At 35.0% G+C, this 21,150-nt stretch overlaps 1 protein-coding gene across 1 annotated transcript in view; it reads left to right on the plus strand.

The window, feature by feature from the left end:
• The window catches only part of msps (msps cytoskeleton-associated protein 5), a gene marked incomplete at its 5' end in the record, with an annotated part of 59,686 nt that overhangs the window by 35,842 nt on the left and 2,694 nt on the right, over positions 1-21,150 (plus strand). Inside the window, 9 exons of the mRNA XM_088225280.1 lie at positions 3,936-4,127; positions 5,387-5,580; positions 5,886-6,110; positions 7,775-7,898; positions 8,803-8,958; positions 10,156-10,375; positions 12,403-12,464; positions 13,576-13,707; positions 14,927-15,168. Coding sequence (XP_088081406.1) covers positions 3,936-4,127; positions 5,387-5,580; positions 5,886-6,110; positions 7,775-7,898; positions 8,803-8,958; positions 10,156-10,375; positions 12,403-12,464; positions 13,576-13,707; positions 14,927-15,019 — 1,398 coding nt within the window. The remainder of the gene's footprint in view (positions 1-3,935; positions 4,128-5,386; positions 5,581-5,885; positions 6,111-7,774; positions 7,899-8,802; positions 8,959-10,155; positions 10,376-12,402; positions 12,465-13,575; positions 13,708-14,926; positions 15,169-21,150) is intronic.

Below are 21,150 nucleotides of genomic sequence, written 5' to 3' on the forward strand. Positions count from 1 at the left end.
GAAACATATGTTGAAGTCACGTGTGCCGTTTTGGAAGCGAACAGGTCTATATCGGGTTGTCCGAAGTGATTGAAAATTAGTTCGGTTGCTGCTGGTAAAAGGTGCCATTCCGGAGATGTTTTTCCCCGGGACAGGTGATCTGCGTCGCCGTTGTATTTTCCGGGAATAAACTGCGCTGTCAGCGAGATATCCCACTCGTCTGCAAGGGTCAGGAGGTCTTGGGTCAGATTTAAGAGTGTTATGGATTTGGTGCCTCCTTCCTTGGAGATATATGCGACTACTGATTTGTTGTCCGATTGCACTAAGACTTCTGAACCGGAGAGATTGTGTGCTGAGTGTTGAAGGGTTGCAAGCACTGCGAACAACTCTTTCCGGTTTGAATGCCACTTTTTCTGTAGGTCGGTCCACTGACCTGATAAAGTTAAATCGTCCAATGTTGCTCCCCAAGCCAGGTCTGAGGCGTCTGTTGTCAGGAAATGGCTGAACATTTCCTTGTGAATGGTGTTTGACGAGTGCAAGTTTTCTGTCCACCATTCTACCTCCTGCAAGCACTCCTCGGTCATCGGGACTAACCTTCTTGGTGGAAGGTGCTTTAGCGATTTGCTCGCTATCTGCAACTGTCGGCAGTGCATTCGTCCTCTTTTTACCACGAAGTTGGCAAAGTTTAACCTTCCCAGGAGACTTTCCGCTTGCTTTAGAGACCATTGCCGGCAAGACAGTATCGCTCGAAGTGATTGGTGGAATGCCGTACACTTCCGTTCTGACAGGGACTTGCGATTGTTGCGCATGTCCCATACGATCCCCAGGTATTCTGTGTTTTGTGTTGGGGAGAGCACTGACTTTTGGAAATTTACATTCCACCCCAGAAATTGTAGAGTATCTACTGCTAGCCGTGTCTGTTGGCCTAGATCCTCCTTGGATTGGCTCGCAAGGAGGAAGTCGTCGAGATACACGATTGTCCGTATACCCTTCCGACGCAGTAACTCGGCTACCCAATTTGTAAGGGTCGCGAACATTCTGGGAGCAGATGAAAGGCCAAAGGGCAGACTTGTCATCTGAAGTAAATTTCCTCGGTAGACCAAGCGCAAGAATCTCCGATGCTTTGGTGCGATCGGGAGATGATAATAGGCTTGTGAGAGGTCTATTTTTGTCAACCAATCTTTTGGTTGCAAAAATTCCGGAACTTTGTAGTGGCTTATTAGTTTGAAGGGAGCAGGGTCTAAAAACAGATTCAGAGACTTCAAGTTGAAGATTACACGTAGGGAGCCGTCCGATTTTGGTGTTAGGAACATTTTTGATAGGAAGCTGGGAGATAAGTCCGCAGCTTCCAGAACACCGGTCTCGGTAAGTTCCTTTATTTGGAAGTCCATCTCGGCAGAGGGCGGTGTGCAAAATTGGTTTAAAGTATTTTTGTGTGGCATTATCAAAGTAGGTTTTGACACGAAGGGTATCCGTGTCCCCCTGATCATTTCCAGCATAAATGTTGGTGCTCCCAGTGTCGACCAAGCTGCCTGGAATAACTTTAAACACCCCCCACGAAATGGATTCCTTCTGGCGTCAATTACGGGTGTGCCTTCCTCTAGGCTTGTTCTCTTTTGAACCAGCAGAGGTGGGCTTGCCTCCCCCTTTTTTCTTTGTAGAAAACTTGCTGGGACCAGCTCCTCCTTTGGGAAAACCATGATTTTTGCTAGTGAGAGGCCTTCGCTGCTCACGAAAAAACTGGTTGTCTGGCTTTTTCCTGATAGGTACCTGAGGTCTCAATGAAGGTTGAGGTATCACCGGTTTTACCGTCAACCTGTCGGAAGTACCTACCCTAGATAGGAAAGACGTCAGATTTCCCTTGCTAAACAGGTGTTCCGAGCTAGGAGGAATTCTGCTAAGTCCCTCTCTGACGTGCTCATCTTTAACTTCTCCGAGGATGGCTTTCCTGCGAAATTGTACCGCCTCCGTTCGCCTGCCACATACCATCTGAAGAATGTCCTCAGAAACCCTTTGGTATGCGGAGTCGGGAGCAAACAAAAATTTGACCTTATCAAATAAGGTCTTTTTGTTAAGAGCCGTGCTCTCGCCGGCGGCCCAATTCACCAATGCTTGGAGCCCTGACTGAAACTCCTCTTTCTGTATGAGGAGGGCGTGCGATAGAGCAGCAAAAGACTTTTCAAGTGAAGCTTGAGTAGAAGAGCTGACATCACAGCGTCTGAGCTCGTCGTTGACTTTGAGTTCAACAAACGACGGTTCTGCCAGAAATTTCTTCTGGACCTCCGCGTATCGCACGCCGGCCCAGTTATCACTGTCGAAGTGTTGGAGCTTTTCCAATGCTCGAATCCTGTTTGGATTAGCTTTTGGATGGACCGGTTCCTTGACTGTCGTGCTGGGTTCCTGGAAATCCAGCTGCAGCTCTTCTTGAGCATCCACGTGTTCCTCTAGTCCGGGAGGTTGTTGGAGAAAATCTTCGTCCTCTTGCAGTTCCGACTCTACGGGAGAAGTATTACCTGGCGCTGCGACATTGGTGCCGGTTTGACTTTGGAATACCGCGTCAGTCAGAATTCCGATCTGTTGGACTAGATAGTCTATTCTCGGGTCCATCAACACTTTTAGCCGCTTTTGCTGTCGCGGCTCGGGAGACTCTGTGTCTGACGATGAAGGACCGGGCGATTTGTGAGATCTTTTTGGCGATTCGCTGCATCGAGAGGGCCCAGCCACCGGCGATAATGAGTGAGGTTGAACATTTTCTGCATCACTCATTGTTATCTCAAAAAGTCTGCAGATTTATTTAAAAAGTCGAGTAAACTTAGTACTGAAGACTAAAGAGGTCGGAGTATTCAAAATGACGACCGATGTTTACCGACAATTAGGACGAAATTGAAATTTACACGAAATACATATTTCAAAATTTGACTCGAAGCACCAAATTCTTAGTAAATGAGTTATCCGTCACATAAATAGATCAATTATCCGTCACACTTAAAATATTCACTCGCGCGATGTTTGTAAACACACAACAGGTGATTTTCAAGATGGCGTCGTTTGTTTACGACGGTGAAAAATAATATTTTTTAGGTAAATAAGCGACAATGCCGGGTAGATGAAGATCGTTTGTTCACGTATTTTATAGTTTTTATAGTAAGACAGGAACAACTTCAAGCGTCAACACTTAACAATATTAAACTCTCACAATGTTTTTTAAACGATAGCCGTGCTTATCAACATGGTGTTTTGTAAACAAACCCCAAAACACGATGATTACTGATCGTTATACGTGAGAATGCGGAACTTTCGTAATTTAAATTGTATAATATAACCGTCCTTAAAAGTTTTTATCGATGGTAACGCTGTTTTTCCCAGGAATATATGAGATTTTTTCGAAATGATCGGACAAAATCAACGAACGTCTTAACACGTTGGAAAATGACGCTTTATGGTAAAACAAAATCCATGGATGACCGGGATACCAAATTGGCGGAAACGGACAGAGCGACCATAGATTAAGACATTGACCCAGGAATAGACGATACGAAACCACAGACAACGGGAAAGAAAATGAACGCTTCTCTCATAATATGGACTCCAGAAATCAATTCAGAACACATAATAAAATGTGACTCATTGAATGTCCCGATATTTGTAATATTTTATAATATGGGTTTTTGAATGTCCAGATATTTGCAACATTAGATAATATGATTATGACTTTTGGAATGTCCTGATATTTGTAATATAATGAAATGTGACTCTTTGAATGTCCCGATATTAGATTTAGATCTCGAGCCATGATCATCAAAACATCATAGCTAAAAACATAACATTTTACAGGAGAACACTACTTCTTTCTCTCAATTAACAAGGAACACACTTTGAGAATCAAACTCTGTTTCAACTAGATCTTAAACTTCTCTCCTCTTTGTAAGAAAGTTAATAATTTTGTTTTTTTCCAGGTGGCTATAAGTGCCCTGTCCCAAATAAGCGGCATATTGAGCTCAAACCGAGCTAACCTGATGGCCCCCTTTGAGGAGCCACTCCTGTTGGCCATCGTGGAACAACTGCAGATTTTGCAGAGGCCAACTCAGGCAGCCAACCATTCCGATATCTTCGATGCCTACCGATTTGTGATGACTGTTCTTAGCGCGGTAATTACAATCATTATAGCAAATTTTTGTGACAACCCATTTCCACATTTTAATTTTGGGCTACGAGGTCTTTATAATTATTTATTTTATTGGGTAAGCAAACAGTATGTACAAAATATATTGACAACTTCTTCGTAAATTAGTGTAAGACACCCATGCCCACATCAAAAAAATGTTTACACTTAAGACAATAATTCAAATTATGTTGAAGATAAGAAATGAAAAAGATGTATAAAATAATAAAATTAATTAATTATCTGCACCTCTATAATATTATAACAAAGATCGCTCATATGGAGGTTTAATCTTTAAATTGGTGATTGGTTGCCTTGATGCTTCGAGGCAACATGTTTCACAACAAAGGAACTCTTCAGTTAAAAAATAAACCAAATTACTCAGGAATTTCTGTCACAACACCCTTGTAATAATGTTAATCCTTTAAACTCTATTTTACACTCTGAATTAAATTCTTGCAAAACGAAGGATAAGAATTTCACAAAAAAAAAACAAATTTATTTATCAACAGATTTATTTAAAAATAAAACCTTTTTATGACTATTGAAAAAATATCTGTGTGTTTCTGTGAACATATTTCGCAAAACCACAAAAACCGGGTTGTAGCTAGTGTTCCGGACTCATGGATTAGAGGTCTGACGTTCAAACCCCACTCTACTTCACTTGATTCCCGTTTTTTAATAGTGAGTTATCTACGACTCATTGAAAATGGCCCCAAAAGTCGAAGTATTTGGTAAATCATAAGAATGCTAAAATTTGTTTTTTTATTTAAAAAAAAAAGTTCAGTGATTCTTTTCTCCCTCCCTTTTTATTTCGGTCACTGCACACTGCACAGTCCTTGGATCCAATTTTCTCACTCTTGGCTAAGAAGTGTGACTTTCCATCTTATTTCATCTTCAAAAATAATATGTGACCGGCTGGTAATTTTTAAACATTGAATGAAAATAAATTGCAAAAATTTTATTTACTTTGTTCCGAATTTTCGAATAGAAATCTAGTTTATCAAGTTTATTTTTCTTTGTATATACATATCTCATATGAGAAAGTTCAATTTTTTCTCAAACAAATGATAGTATCATTTTATAAATTTGATACTCAGACGAGGTAGTCCCCGCCATAGGAGTTTTGAGGGTCAATAGTCTCCAGCCTTCTCAAAAATGTTTTCCCTCTGTTGATAACTCTTTTGGGGGTGGAGTATTAAAAATATTGTTGTTGATAAAATGTTTTGTTTTTGACTGTTTTAGTTTTACGATGGCAAAATCGCTGGGAGGAACGTATCGTGGAGTACGGTGAGCGCCTTGGTAGACCAGCTACTCCGTCTGCTGGTCAGCCGCGCCCTAGAGCGCAATTGCACAGAGGGAGAGGACAAGCTCGTGCGCGTCACTAACAACGTGTGTGTCAAGGTGCTCGAGAGGAGTGACCACACTGCCCTAATTGTGTAAGTCTAATCAACAACCATTCGGAGGTTATCTCGGGGGGCAGGAATGTGGCGTGGTGCCCGTAATTTTGGATTCTTTATCCTTTTTACTTGGGTATAAATAGATTTAATTTTATAATACAGATACCAGTGGAAGATGTTACTTGAGAAAAAAAGCGATGGAACTGGTCTCTGTTATTCTAAATTTATAGATCACCCATCTTTTATTTGTGATAAACTTGTTTTTTTTTTATTTCATATTAATTCGCTGTTTGATTATAAAATAAAATGTTAAATAGTAATAAGACACGATGTTTTGTTGCCAGGGCACTGATTAGCTTGCTGGACAAGTCAGTGTCCGGGGAGCCGCCCTCCACACGCTACCAGGAGCTGGAGATGAAGTGTCTGTGGAAAGTCATGAAGCTGATCCCGTCTTGGGACACAGAACGTCTCGACTATGACCGCCTGATGCTGCAGCTGCACCTGTTCTTTAAGGCCTACCCCAGCAGCTACTGGAAGAGGAATACTAACATCAGCGATACACCTTTCAGGTCTGTACTAAATCATTCACTTTTAATCGTCATTATCACTAGGTACAGAATCAGCACCCCGGAAACATGATCAGTCAGAAATGAAATATTGCATTCATCAACCGCATATTAAACTAATATTTTGAATTTGCCAAATCTGTGGTCTTGTGAAAGATGGAGAAGAGTGGTGCATTAGGGGAAATTATGAACTGTGCAGCATTTATGAAGCCCCTAGTAACTCAACACAGTAGACTGCTCAGATTGAGATGGGCTGGACATGTACAAAAAATGACAAATCGCGAGGAACTAAGAGAATCATGACTGAACATCTAGGAGGTAGGATCGGAAGACCCAGGCTGAGGTGAGAGGGTGACGGAGATGCAGCGCAGCTTCTACAAATGTTGAAGGAGGTCAAGGCTCGATTTGGGCTGTAGCGTCATCGAATAACTAGAAGAAACAAATTTTTATTTTAGATACCGAAGCCATGATGACAATAACATCACCTGCTGTGGGTCTTAGCCTCCTCCAACATTGGTCGCCATGTCCCTCTATCCTGACATGTACTCCTCCAGTCCCTGGTTCCAATAGCATCCACACCCCACTGCACTTCATCCAGCCATTAGAGTTTGGGTCGACCAACGCTACTCTACCTTTGTGTGAAGTATCTTATCGGGCACTCTTTCTTTACTCATTCTTTCTGTGTGCCCTGCCCATCGCAGTCTCCATCACGGTCCAATTGAATGTGAAATATTCCTAAAAATAAGAAAGTTATGACGTGTCCATATAAATGGATCCTATGAGAAAACTGTGTCTGTGAACGTGACAAAATTATTTGACTGTATTTTCCCTTTACAGTTTTTTATTTTTATATATTCCGTGGAACATAATACAGTGAAACCCCGAAATTACGTCCCCGCAATTTGCGATTTACATGTAATTTTTGTAGTCCCATTGAATTTTGAATTTTTTAGTACATTAAAAACCCGGTTTTATGTTTTTTACCCGCAATTAACGATGGAGAAATTTGCAATCCGTACTGAAAACTGACAGCTCTAGGTCAAAATTTAGTTTCTATCATTATACCAACTTTTTAATAGAAATTTGTAATTTTAAAGACAGTTTAATGTGTTTTGCAAGCATTTATTGCCGCCATTTTCGTGTTTTTGACAACTCAAGAGTCTGAAGTTAGTTTTAATGATAATACCAACTTGTTGGTCGCAAAAAATTGCGATCCCCACTGAAAACTGACAGCACAAGAGTCTGAAGTTAATCTCTATCACTATACCAACTTGTTGGTAAGTTAAATCGATAATCAAAATTATTGCCGCCATTTTTGTGTTTTTTTTTTTTTATTGTAATTTTGCAAACAGTTTATTGTGTTTTACGAACATTTATTGCCTCCATTTTCGAGTTTTAGTTGTAATTTTAAAGATAGTTTTTTGTGTTTTACAGACATTTATTATTGATGAATATGATATTCAAAATGTTGCAAAAAAAATGGTTCAAACATTGCTGCATAAATTTTTTAATTATAAATATTTTGCTGGATTATTTTTTTTTCACTACGATGTATTGTCATTTTTTGTCGGTCCCTCAAAAAACATAATTTAGGGGTTTTACTGTAACTATGTATTTACCCTGTAAAAACATAATTTGTGTATTTGAATGAATTAAGCACTTTACAGGACTGTCAAGACAATGGTACACACACTGGTGAAGAAGAAAGGAGGAAGCATCATCAACCATCTCACTCTTATCCCTGATGTAAACGAGTCGGAGCTTCATGCCTACCTTATGAAGCTATTCAAGGTATGATTTTATCTTTGTTCATTATTATTTGATTTCAGTAAGATTATGATTACAGTAAGATCCTACTTAACGCCGTTTCAGTATTATGCTGTAGTATTGAATTTCGCACGCAGTGTTGGAACGTATCATCTGCATTACATGCGGTTTTACCATACATTTTGACCCTTACAATACATAAATTTGTTTGAAGTCTCGCATGTGAACGCTTAATTAACACATTTTCATTTTGGTCAGATTCTGCACACGCTTATTTGAAAAAAGAACACCAAGACAACCCTTTCAGACCTAAAATTTGTAATTCCTCCGGATATGAAAATAATTTTTCTTTTCATATGTGCTGATGAATTATTTGAAAAATTTAGGTATTTTATATTTCTAAAAATATATATTTAATATTAATTTTTAATGTGGCTCTCAAACTGATAATAAATTGACCATGATCATAATTCACGTATCTTGCAATATATGTTTATTAAATTGGTTGGTTTAAATCTTTTTGTCAAAAGTTTGTATAAGATTCAAGCTATTCAACAAGCAACAAGACAGGAATTCACTCAGAAACCAGCCAGATACTTACTGTTAAAATTAACATTTGTGTGTAATTCCGACTACCAACGTAAGCAGTAAACAGTATAAAAGTATTTAGGAATACCAGTTTTTAATTTAGGTCGGTACTTAAGTAAATAAATCATAAATATCGCATGTATTTTAATGAACACACGGGTTGAAAAGGTTAACAGAAATTCGTGCTGTATAATGTAAGTAAAAATGACCTACAGTTGCAAGATTTTTGATCACTCGTTTTCCGATTCCTTGTCTAATCTCTAATTAAATTTTATTTGTTAATTGATACTATTTTTGGGGCAATGCACTCGCATATTAATACAGTGGTATTCTATTACAGTCTCTGAAGATAGACGTCGAATCTGCTCCAGTCGGTAGCGCCATCGGCGATGGCAGTCCCATGAAAATGGTTCAGGAGGAATTGGCACAAATCTTCAAGAGGATCGGGGAGAAGGAGCACTCGACGGAGGCACTCAGCCAACTGTATGACTTCAGGGTATGTGTTATTGTAATTATTAGTAAAGCAGTTATTACTCATTTATTTTTATACAAGATTGCATATTCATTTTCATTAACTACGGCATGCACACATCACCTTTGAAGTGTTTTTCATAAAAATAGCAATTACCCTTATAGAATAATACTGGCAGTTTTTTTAGGGCAGTCTATACAATGAAAGCATCCACCCCTTTCCCGAAACTGTTCATAAAGACTTGAGTCTTTCTTCAGTTTCGCATATCAATATCAATTTTTTTTTTTTTTTTAAACTAATTAAGCGAAAATTTAATATTTCTTTACAATCAAACCGCGAAAATAACAAAACAAATAAACTTTAAAAACTTTCATTGTACCCCTCACTGCAGTTTTGTCAGTTTGTGATCAATCAAATACACATGGTCAGCACAATCACCCTTTTCTAATTTCCCAGTATTACAGTGGAGGAATACAGTGTTAGTTCTAAATTGAGACCGCGGCCGTACGCTCCAGATCCCGCATCGGAAAGTAAGAAGAACGTAGTAATACAAACAAATCAATCAAACGACACGAAACCCAAATACATATAGGAAACATTAGAATAATTTGCCCTATACAACATGCACTCAATCAACAGATCTATAACAAATCACAGTGGAAAATCAAATCATCAAGACACTACCGGCAAAATCCTAAAGATCCTAACACGATCCCTATCGAACTCAGGCGAAATTACTTTTCTTCATAGTACTGAATTCTTCGCAAAGGGCAGTCTATAGACTTTCATATTCATTTCTCAAAATGTTTTCCTCACCCTGTTGCAACAAATTTTGATCTAAATAACTCCCTAGGGAGGAAATCCAGCCTGTCTACAAACATTTGGACATACTCAAAACAATGTTGACTGGTATAAGAAAAAGTATAAAAATTGGAAAATTATTTTCAGGCATTACCTAGTAGGTGAATTGGTTCAGTCGGATGAATCTGCCCTACATGATAAAGGTTTTAGCTCTTTTACTTCACAAAAGTTAACATATGGAAGAGTTCAGGAAATGTGGATGTTTCAACATAGGCAGAATGGTGAATGTTACGCGGTGTGCGAATTGTGTGTTACAATTGAGTTTGAAAAAATTACGCAAAAAATATATTTCAAATAATTAAAAATTTTATGTGTCTACTGGTACCACTTACATGGAACTAATTGCGTCTGTTGCACCAGGAGCGGCATCCCGCAGTGGACATCTGGTCTTGCCTCAAGGACAAGTCCAACTTCTTCCGGAAGTATATCGAGCGCGGGCTGCGCGGCGTGATGGAGGAGAGGCGCGAGAGGGGCGGGGGAGGGGGGGCGCCGCCCCCCGCCTGCCCCCCGCAGCCGCTCACCCTGCCCCTGCCCTTGCCGCTGTCCGCCATGGCGGCGTACAACAATAACATCCCCACAGGTGAATAGTGATTTATATAATAAGTAACAGTAAGACAAATGAGGAAGCTCGGTGGTTTTTAAAAAAATACTTATAATTGATTGCACTTTAATTTATCAAACTACAAATATTTTCGCTGTCCCTGTCCAAAAAAGAGAGTAAGCTCTTTTGCTTGGAGAGTGACATTTACAGAATATTTATTTATAAAACTTAATTAAGGTTGTACACGAGTTGTTCTGGTTGGTTGGTTGGCTTTCCAAAAACTGGAAATCTATCACAACACTCTTTCATTGGTTGATTTAGAAGAACTTGTGATGTCATTTAAAGTACAGTAAAACCTCATTTTTACATTCCTCGATTTTACGTTTTCCCACTTTTTACACCGAAATATTTAGGTCCCATTTTTTTTCCATACATTCTCATTAAATTTTCTCCCCAATTCACGTTTTTCAAAACCCCGGTTTTACGTCGAAATTTTTTTCATAACTCATTCGATCTGTCAAAAGACAAGCCGCGCGCCGCCGTATGAATGGATAGTAAAATTGAGGTAAATAAAAAAATGTGTAAATTATTGTCTCAAACTAAATTCAAAGTAGGTGCAGTGTAATTGACCATTTTGTTTGTGTCTAATTTTGACGTTTTACTAAATAGTGACATGCAGTTGACGCATGTTTAGGAAGAATAAAGTCTTTACATCAATAAATTACGATGCAGAAAGTTAAAAAAATTGGCAATATAAATATTATTTGATGTTATACACACATAATGTGAAAAGGAGATAGTTTAAACAGTTATCATAAAAGTGTGAAACAGTCCACGATGTAAACGACAGTTGAAATTTTGTGGTGCCATACTAAAAAAAGTTATACCATATAAATAAAATTTCCCAATATTTAGGGAAAAAATTCAAAACTTTTTTTTCGTGTTTTTAAAATTAAGTACCTAGATAAAATTATTTATGCATGTATTTTTTTAAATTCAATAAAAAAATGACACATTGCAGTTTTGTTTAAAAATAAAATATATTTTTATTATATTATTGATAAATATGAATAATCCCCAATCATGACAGTTCTTACAATTTTTCCGAAGTAAATTTAGTAAAGTCTTGTACAATAATTATATTTTAATGAAATTGATTTTTTTCCATACATTTTTCATTTCCTCACTTTAAAGTTTTCCTCAGTTTTACACTTTTTTTGTTGCTCCCTTGAAAAACGTAAAACAAGGGTTTTACTGTAGTTTATTTTTTAAGAAAAATGAAAGTATGTCTAAATGTGAGATCATTGTGAATCACTCACAGATTTTCCTAAAACAGGTAGAGGAATTTGTGTATCCAGTAAGTATATTTTCTGGGGATGGAAATACTGTGAACGATAATGAAAGGAGGGTAATTGCCGGGAATAGAGTGAACAGTTCAATAAAATCAACTTTGAGTAATAAATGTTTGCGCAGGAGACGAAATTAGGCATTCACAATGACCCGGCCCTTACATATGGAAGCGAAGTATGGAATTGAAAAAACAAGAATGAAATTAGGCTGAATGCTGTCTCTCAGGCAAATTTGTAGTAAAACTATGTACGATAGGTGCACAAATGTTGAGATCCGTACATTATGTACGGCGGAGATAAGCTCTATTGACAAAATCGAGAAAGGAGTTCTGTTAAGGAGTTTGGACATGTAGAGCGGCGAAAGAAAGGCTAAAAAGATTTACCATGCAAATGTTGATGGATGCAGAAATCGAGGAAGACCGAGAAAGACATGGCATGACCAAATACTTCAAAGAAATATATTTTTTTTTTTATATTCAAAGATATTGGACATGTAAAATGTTAGAATAATCGGCATGCGTGCATGAGAGGATGTACCGAATGTAGAGGAAGCGAGGCCTGTATAAAAAAAACAGTAATATGGCATTCTATCTTCTCCGCCTACCTGGTGGAATGGTGTGATAGTTCGTTAGTTTAGTAACAAGAAAAAAACTTTATTTACTACCCTTCCGACTTACATTGTTCATTTCAATTCAATATTTTAACATTTTCTTTCAGACCCAAATGATCCATCGGGAAAAGGCCACATATATTACTCTGAGAGATTAAAGACACTGCGGGTATGTTTTTTAAACCTTTTTTTAAAAAATAATTGTACTTTTGCGTCATTTTTTGGACACAAATTTTAAGATTTTTTCATTCAAAAGCCGCGAGTTTATTTTTTATTTACTGGAACCCCTAATTACGTCTCTGTTTTTTTTGTGTACGTCGGTAATCAGCGCAACCCAGATAAGTTCATTTTTTACTGACAGCTGGCTGGTTTTTTGTTTTGGAGTGAAATCCTGTCGTCCTTATAAATGATATGTAAGGCAAGTTTTAAACATGTTTCAGTAAAATAAAATTAATACTATTGAAAAAAATCATATTTTAAGATATAACACATTTTAAATTAATTTTGTCGCTTGACTATCAGTTTGACATCCATTGTTTTTAAAAATTAACATTGAAGTATAAATTTTTTTTTTTTAAAAACCTTAATAATGCCAAAAAAAAATATTTCTTTTAGGACACACAAAATAAAAAATATTATTTATATCCACAGGAATGAATTCAGGTCTGAAACGGTTAAAATTAATGAATTTTCGAAAACTATTTTTTTTTTAATATTAAAATTGAAAAATTGTTTTCAGGCGTTGCCTAGTATGTGAAATAATTCAGTCAGATGAATCTCTTCGCAACAATAAAGGTTTCAGCTCTTTAACTTTACTAAAATCAACAAATGGAAGAATTGAAGAAATATGGATGGTCAAACATAGGCAAAATGGTGAATGTTACACAGTGTGTAAAGTGGCCACTTAAACCAGCCAATGACAGGTCATAAGCCCTGTAAATGCCTTGACTTCCATGTTCCCTTATTTAAGGTATTCTCCATCCCTGTTGTAATTTGTTAATCTTAATGTCCCCCGAGGGGGTGAAATCCAGTCTTTTGTCTACGAACATTTGGACAAACTCAAATATTGTATTTTTTTTGTATTTATTTCTTTTTTGTTTTCTATAATTTATCTTACTATGCCATTCTATCATCTTACTGAAACCTCTTCAAATAATAAGATTCAAGTATGTTTGTGAAAATTCTTGGTGGAAGTTCATTGTAATGAATAACAGAAATAATATAAGAATCACGTAGATAAATTTTTTCTTAGATACTTAAAATTGATTGTTTATTTTCAGGCAAAGTTGGGAATGGGTTCAGAGGGCAATTCAGCTTCAAATTCTCAACCTCGCACCCCCGTCATAGACAACCGAACTCTAGCGGACACTTTAGATGATAATGGAAAGCAAAACATAGACCCCAAATTTGACGTAAGCTACTATTTTATCAACTATTAAGCGACCATTAATATTATTATGAGTAATTACGCATTAAGTTAATGTTCAAATTATTTTTTAATTTAATTTTATGTACAATGTTATTTTGAAAATATGTAAAAAGAAGTTCCGGTGTATGCACAGTAGCTTTGATGGCCGATTGTATTATATATCTGTGACCCAGCAAACGTGCATTCTTACTGTAATGATATGAAACGTGCTGCAAGATTGAGCAAGTATCAAAGCAAAAAAATCACGTCTGATTTCAGGGAAACATACATATATGGCGGATCTATTATATTCTGTCACAATTTTGTTTTGTAAGTTTGTTCATTCGTCATATATCATTCTCACTCTCATACGATACGAATGAATTTAAGAAACTATTTACTTACAGAATAAGGCCACTGAATATTTGCTTCCGGTTTGGATGCTTTTATTTATTTAACTTCTTGTACATACATATTTCGTCGTGATCGTAGAACAACAACACATGTGATTTTTTTCAACTTTAAATGTCATAACTTGATAAGCACCTGAGTATATAATTTGATACTTGGGGATATATAGAAGGTTAAGAAATATGTGTTAAATAACTTATAAATTAAATACATGTACATTGTTATTATTAGAGCACACGTAAGGATATGTTTATGTGTGCCCTATTTCAAGATTCAAAATAAATAAATATTTTATTGTTTTTCAAACCTGGAAAGCCTTTTAAGCTTTTCAAGTCCTCATAAAACCCTTTTAAGATCAAATATTTAATAAAGGAAATGTTGCATTTTTGCACATCCGTCGTTGTTCTACGGTCACGACGATTTGTACATTGGCTGGCCTTATTGCCAAATGGTAATTTTTTTCCAACCAACCGATAAAGTTTCAGAACGCATGTGAGAAAAAACAAAAAAGAACTAGCAATATATGTAAATAAATAAATTAATCTTCATACTAGTCTTCAATGGGAAAAGGGAATAAAAAGATAGGAAAAGAGGAGAGATTAAGAAAGATGTTTGGGAGATGATTCCACAGTCAAGTCAAGCTGCATGGACAATATATGAGTTAGAGAAGAAGGAGGAATTGTGGATAAGTATGTAGAGGATGCTTCGAGAATAAGAATGAAGAGGTAAACCATGGTTTGGTTTGCAGTAAACACCTGCATCTCTATCTATCCTCACGGGTCTATGTAATATAAGAATGTGAACGTTTTCAGTTACCGTCTCTACACCAAACGACAAGTCGCAGCGAACCGCAGATGGACATGCTGAAGCAGAAACTACAACAGATCAAGAGCGCTAACAGATAAAACATCTTCTGCACGGTTTAGTGAGAATCCCTTCACACACAGTACCTCCAGTGCCAGCCTCCCCTTAGTGTTAGATGTACAATATGGACTGTGGAACATTCTACATGGTTTAACTCTATATATGATATTCCAAAACTCCTTAACAACAGGTAGATAATTAACACAATACACGCATTAAAAATATCTTATAATTATAATCTAACTGTAATCCCTCGAGTTGTATATTTTTATGTACTGGACAAATCCAAATACGGTTGTTATAATGGGATCATTAAAGTCGTCTCGCTGATTATTCAAAAAATAATTTGATAAGCAAATTGGCGACGGATTGTTGTGAATATTTTTATGTTTAATCTACTCAAACCAAAATGTATTCAGTGTCAAGTAATGTTCAAAGACGAATATAGTTATAATTGTTTGTTCGACTTCTGCACTAAGTACTCTATTCTTCACTCTAAAGATTTTTAAATTGCAATTTTTGAGTCTGTCCAAATGTTTGTAGACAAAATACCGGATTTCACCCCCTCGGAGGAAGTCATTAAGATTAACAAATTACAACAGGGATGGAGAATACCTTACAGAAGGGATATGGAAGTCTAGGCATTTACAGGTTATTTTTAAATTGATTACAATTTAAACTTCTATTTTTTAAAAGTATTTTACCATAGTAAAATTTTGAATGAGGGTAATTTATTATACTTTATTAGTTTTTATTATAAAAATAATTACTGCAAAATCATATAATTTTTTATGATTTTTTATGCAAGCAATATTAACAGCAGTATAAAAATATAAAACAGTATAAGAACTCGATTGAACACGATTTTTCCATGTTTAAAGAGTAATTTGTTACTTCTTGGTGAGATGCAGACGTCCAATTAACTATATCAATATAATATATTGTTTAAAAATATATATTATTAGATTATAGGCAAGCAGCCGTTGTTGGCCTGTCCCTATGTCTAGTACACATTTTGTTTTGAAGTCTGAGAACGGACACATCAGCCTCCTATAATAAGCGTTCTGAGGGTACAGTGGTGGACTTGGCTTGGAAACGTGATGCGCATTCTTCAGGAGAACCTAAACACAAGTTGCTTCTTTACACCTGAGGGCTCCCACCGTCCTGGAAGGCCGTCGATGACGATCTTTCGGCTTTATTCGGCGGAACTTTTTACATTTTCTTTTGCACCACAACAGGCCAGGAGGCCTAATTACAGTGGTGAATTACATCACAGAGCACCCAGGCTTGAGAAAAATCACATTTTAATTTTTGTGTTCTCACCGGGAATCGAACCCGGAACCTTCCGTGCGTGAGTCAAGCGTCTTGACCACTACACCACGGAGGCCGCCAACTAAGGGACCGAGTGGCGATAGGGTCTTCTGGAGGCATCTGGTGATGTGTCCACATGCTCCACTTAAGAGCGGACGTGAAAAGAAATGTGTGCCAGTGGTTTTTTAATTGGTTCTGTGTACTCGGATAGACAATTATGCTTGTTGAACTTTCTCACTTCAAAACCACTCGGTTGGAGTTTTTTTTTGAAATTGAGGAGTGTAGAGCTTCCAGTGATGACCCCCAAATGGGCGCTTGGAATAAGTTTACACATTTATTGCAGAGGGCAATTATAGAGACCATTTAGGATCTTATATACGAGTTTAAGATGCATAAGAATTATTTACTTATCAAATCATAAAGAAAACTTTAATTCCATTTATGTCAAATAGTTGATTGTGTTTCATACTTATTTGATTTAAAAAAATATTATTAATTTTCATTACAGTTGGATTTGTTCAGTACTCTGTGTGTGCCCGTTATACTAAAAATGGGCCAGTATCCCAAAAAATATGACTATGTATTATTAATTAAACATAAGTTACTCTTGTTTATATTATAAAAATATGAAGTTATAAAGCATTTATTGGAATCTATGGTTAATTTAAATTTATATTGATGTGATATAACAGTGTACGCATTTTAAGTATTTGGATATGTCAAAAACAAATGTGCAGACAAACTGCAAATGTTGTATGAGAAATTTACCAAGTTTTGTTTTCTGCTACGAAAATATAGCACTTAAAAATAATCTAATCTTTTGATATGTTTCTACAAATTCTATCGTAGTACAACAGGAAAGTATAACAGCAGTTAAATATAAAAAAAATATCTAACCCCATAAAGATTTAAATCAATGACAGTAAAATTTGAAATTTCATTATTTTATTAATAATAAGAAATAATATTTACATAAGAACTTGAGTAATCGAATGTGGTAATTAAATTTTTTCATATTATCGTATCATACGTGATTCATTTAATGTAAAAAATCGCGGTCTAAATGCTATATTTTCGGGGGCAAATGTTTGTGTAAACGTAGGTCAGAAAATGGAACAAGATCCTTACCGAATGAGTATTGTGTCGTGTAATATACATCTTGGGTTAATTATGTTGTCAAATTCAGAAAAGTTAGAACATACCCTGACAACAAATATCTAAAAGGAAATCTGCACGTACATAAAAAAAAATGCCTGTGATACTGTTGACTGTCAACTTCAATTGTCAACACATATTTGTTGTTGCTTGTGTCACTTTATTTATTTATCCTCGGTTTTATTTGATTCACTGCACTTCTTCACGTGTGCCTTTTTTTTTCTGGAAATACTGATTTTTGATAAGGTTGATTTTTGTTCGCAGAATAATATGTTGTTAGTTGTCAGTAGTCGCATCATCACAAGATAGCTTGTTTTATCAACCCTGAAGCTGCCTGTATGGTGTGGAAAACATCATGCTTGCACCCAATTTTCAATCCCAAAAACTGCCCAGTGTAAAACCGCGTATAAAATGGTCCAAGATTTGGCACAAGAATTATTGTACAAGAAACTGCGCAGAATCTTGTACCATTTTCTGACTCATTACGAGCTTAAAGAAATGAATACTCTCATTTCTAGTTCTAGAAAATATTATTCAATCTGCACAGAGAAGATAATGCTGCGTGTTATTTGAATTGTCAGTTTTTTTTCAATCAAAATAAAACATTCGGTTTGTTGAATAAATTCTGCTTTGCAGAAGTTAAAATTTTAACCCATAAAATGTCACAAAGTGTTTGATAATAAATGAACTCATTGCGAGATGTTTGTTTTCGACAGTTGCCTTACTTTCCTTTGAAAGTTTTGTCAGTGTGTTAATTAGAAATCAATCGAAACATTAAATTATTAATATCTATATTTTGACTCGTTTGCAACAGGATGTTGTAAAAATAATGGAGGATATAGTTGTTTCGTATAAAAATATATTTAAAACATAATATTTTGTCTTGCAAATGAAAAAGGCTTTTATTTTAGATGGACTGCAAAAAGATGCAAGTACTGAATCTAAAGATGTAATCCTATATTTAAAAAAGGAGAAAGGGTGTAACTTATTTATATGTCAAAAAGACACGTTTATTTATTCAAAAAATAAACTGCAATTACACGTTACAAAATTAATAAATATAATTTTAACAAAATGTGCGAATTGATCTTCTAAAATATTGAGTCTTTTTCGATTGCCTCGATGTTTCTTTTTGAAAAGAGGTAGCTATACGAGTAATTTAGTATATGATATGCCTTAAGTGTAATATAAATAACATTTTCTGTCCAATGATGATAATAACAAGCACGAGTTTATTTTGGAGGCAAAACTAGAATATTTTATATAGTTTTGATTTTAACCATCAAAATACCAATAAGGATTTCATGACAAGTAAAACAATGATACTTATAAAAACTTACCTTAATTTCCCAATATTGATCTCAAAAAATTCCAGTAATAAGCTCCATGACTTAAAAATCACTCTAGTAGTTGAAAATTTTGGTTTAAATAATACTGTAACTTGTATTTAATATAAACAAATATATCTAAGTTTAAATAAAAAATGTAACACATTGAATTCTCCTTTCATAATATGATAATATTATTATATTATGTACTAATATATTTGTTGCTTAAATATTACTAATTAAAAGAATAGTAAATTTGTTTTTTTTTTGCATATTTTAAACATCACTATTAGATTTTTGTAAACAGATCATACTTAATAATATTCGATCTCAACTTTCTCCCATACTCTATGCGTATACCAGTGGTGTAATGCACTAATATGAACAATGTTCTGGGTTAAATTTTTGACTCCACCTGAGGTTAAAATGAGTTAAGATTAAGCTTAGAAACAGGGCAGAATAATCTATGGATGCTAGTAGAATTGTTTTATTGGTAACTTTTTCTACAATATTTTGATGTACGAAGTATGTAGTTTGATTCTGACTTATTCAGAATCCTTAATTTAGAAGATCGACATATCGCAGTAGGAAATGTTTTGCCTTGATTTTTTTTTTTTATATTTGCCAATTTTTATACTACACATTTTAATATTTATTTGTTATTCCGTTGATTCATAAATAATTTCCGCAACAAGCAACTTCACTATTTTGATAAACTATCCTCAACGTATCAATATCTATGATTTTAACTTTTCAAATGCACAATTTGAAAGGGAAATAATGTACCTGGAATATAAGACCGATCAACCTTAATGTACAAAATAAGTAATCAAAATATTACTGCAATTGTTATGTTGATTGCAGTTCCCTATTATAAGTGAAAAAGAGAAAAAAATACATTTAAGCGTAATTTTGTGAAAGGGACATTACAAATTAATTGTGTATGTGATAGAATAAATTGTAATGGATCCTTCTTTGAAAAATGATGAATAATTAAAAAATCTTTTACAACGTTGAATCAAAATTTACGCATAATTTTTCAAAAGATTAGTTACCAAAGTTAGAAGTTTAAATCAAAAATGAAGTCAAACAAAATTATTTATGAATCAATTTGATGGATATCGTTGACCAGTTTGCGAAGTTTTTCCGAGAGGACGCAGAGGACCCGCTTCTTTAAATACGGGAAAATTTGGTCCCCTATACAAAATTGTTAAACTAATGGAGTGCCATAGTTACATATTTTTAATCAAGGATTGATTCCAGTTTGAAATTACGAAATAATATTAAAAATTTTATTGTTTTATTGTGAATTTTTCTTACTTTTAATCTTCGCCATATGATTAAGAATGACAAACAATTTCTAAAACACAGCATGTTTTGCTTTTACAAAACACTTTTACGTAAAATCCATGAAAAATATTTGAAGAAGCACAATAACTGATAAGTGTTTATTATGATTCAATAATTACATAAATACAAACCATTTCAGCCATGCTGTAGGATGTTGGGAAATACTAGATACTATGCAATGATCAAGGCTATAATATGAACAGTTTTCATAGACATGGGATTTATGTTTGATCTATAACTGTATAAAGTGAACACTAGCAAGTATAATATTTATTGATTTTTAATCGAGTCAATTTTAATTGTGTGACGAAGTTACAATGCTCAAATTTATTGTTATTTAGCTAGCTATGTATTCGTACTATATGGCCCTTACTACGAAATGTGATTCAAGCGGCAAATAAATTGAATCTTTAGATGGTCCAATTGATCGATCGGAGGTCTGAATCCTGCTCTACCATAACTTGGTTCCCATTTTCTGATAATGCATTATTTACAACTCAAAAATGGCCTAAAAATTTAAATATTTCTTTAAATAAAAATACTTGTGAACGGCAAATGACGTATTCGCATTTCAATTTGTCACTTAAGTTATTTTCCCTAATAAAATCCTAGCTCTTTTCCTCCACGTAAGGTTTCAAAATACTCTTACAAGGCAAAACACTGGTTTCTAATATAAAAAATAGTTTAATCGTACGTTGCTTGTTATACTAGGATTTGGTTTATAATTTTACTTATAAATGTTGTAGATTTTTCAATATAAGCTTTTCCTTTAGGGTATAATTATTTGGTACATTTTGTATTTATTTGTAATTATTCTAATATTGTCTGTTGGATGTTTTCAAATCATGTTATTTATTGAATTGTTTGAATTTGTGTGTTGAATTTTTGTATGAATCTTGATCATTTGTAGCTCCAATGTTCTACACGCAAATGTGATTCCTGACAGTTTGTAAATGTTCATTATTCTCTTGTTGAATTTCAAAAGTTTTCAAATTCACGATTGATATTACAAAAGTATAATATTATTA

This window comes from Micrasema longulum, unplaced genomic scaffold (genome assembly GCF_059751315.1).
Source record: "Micrasema longulum isolate JH-2025_06_02 unplaced genomic scaffold, ASM5975131v1 h1tg000340l, whole genome shotgun sequence".
Lineage (NCBI taxonomy): Eukaryota > Metazoa > Arthropoda > Insecta > Trichoptera > Brachycentridae > Micrasema > Micrasema longulum.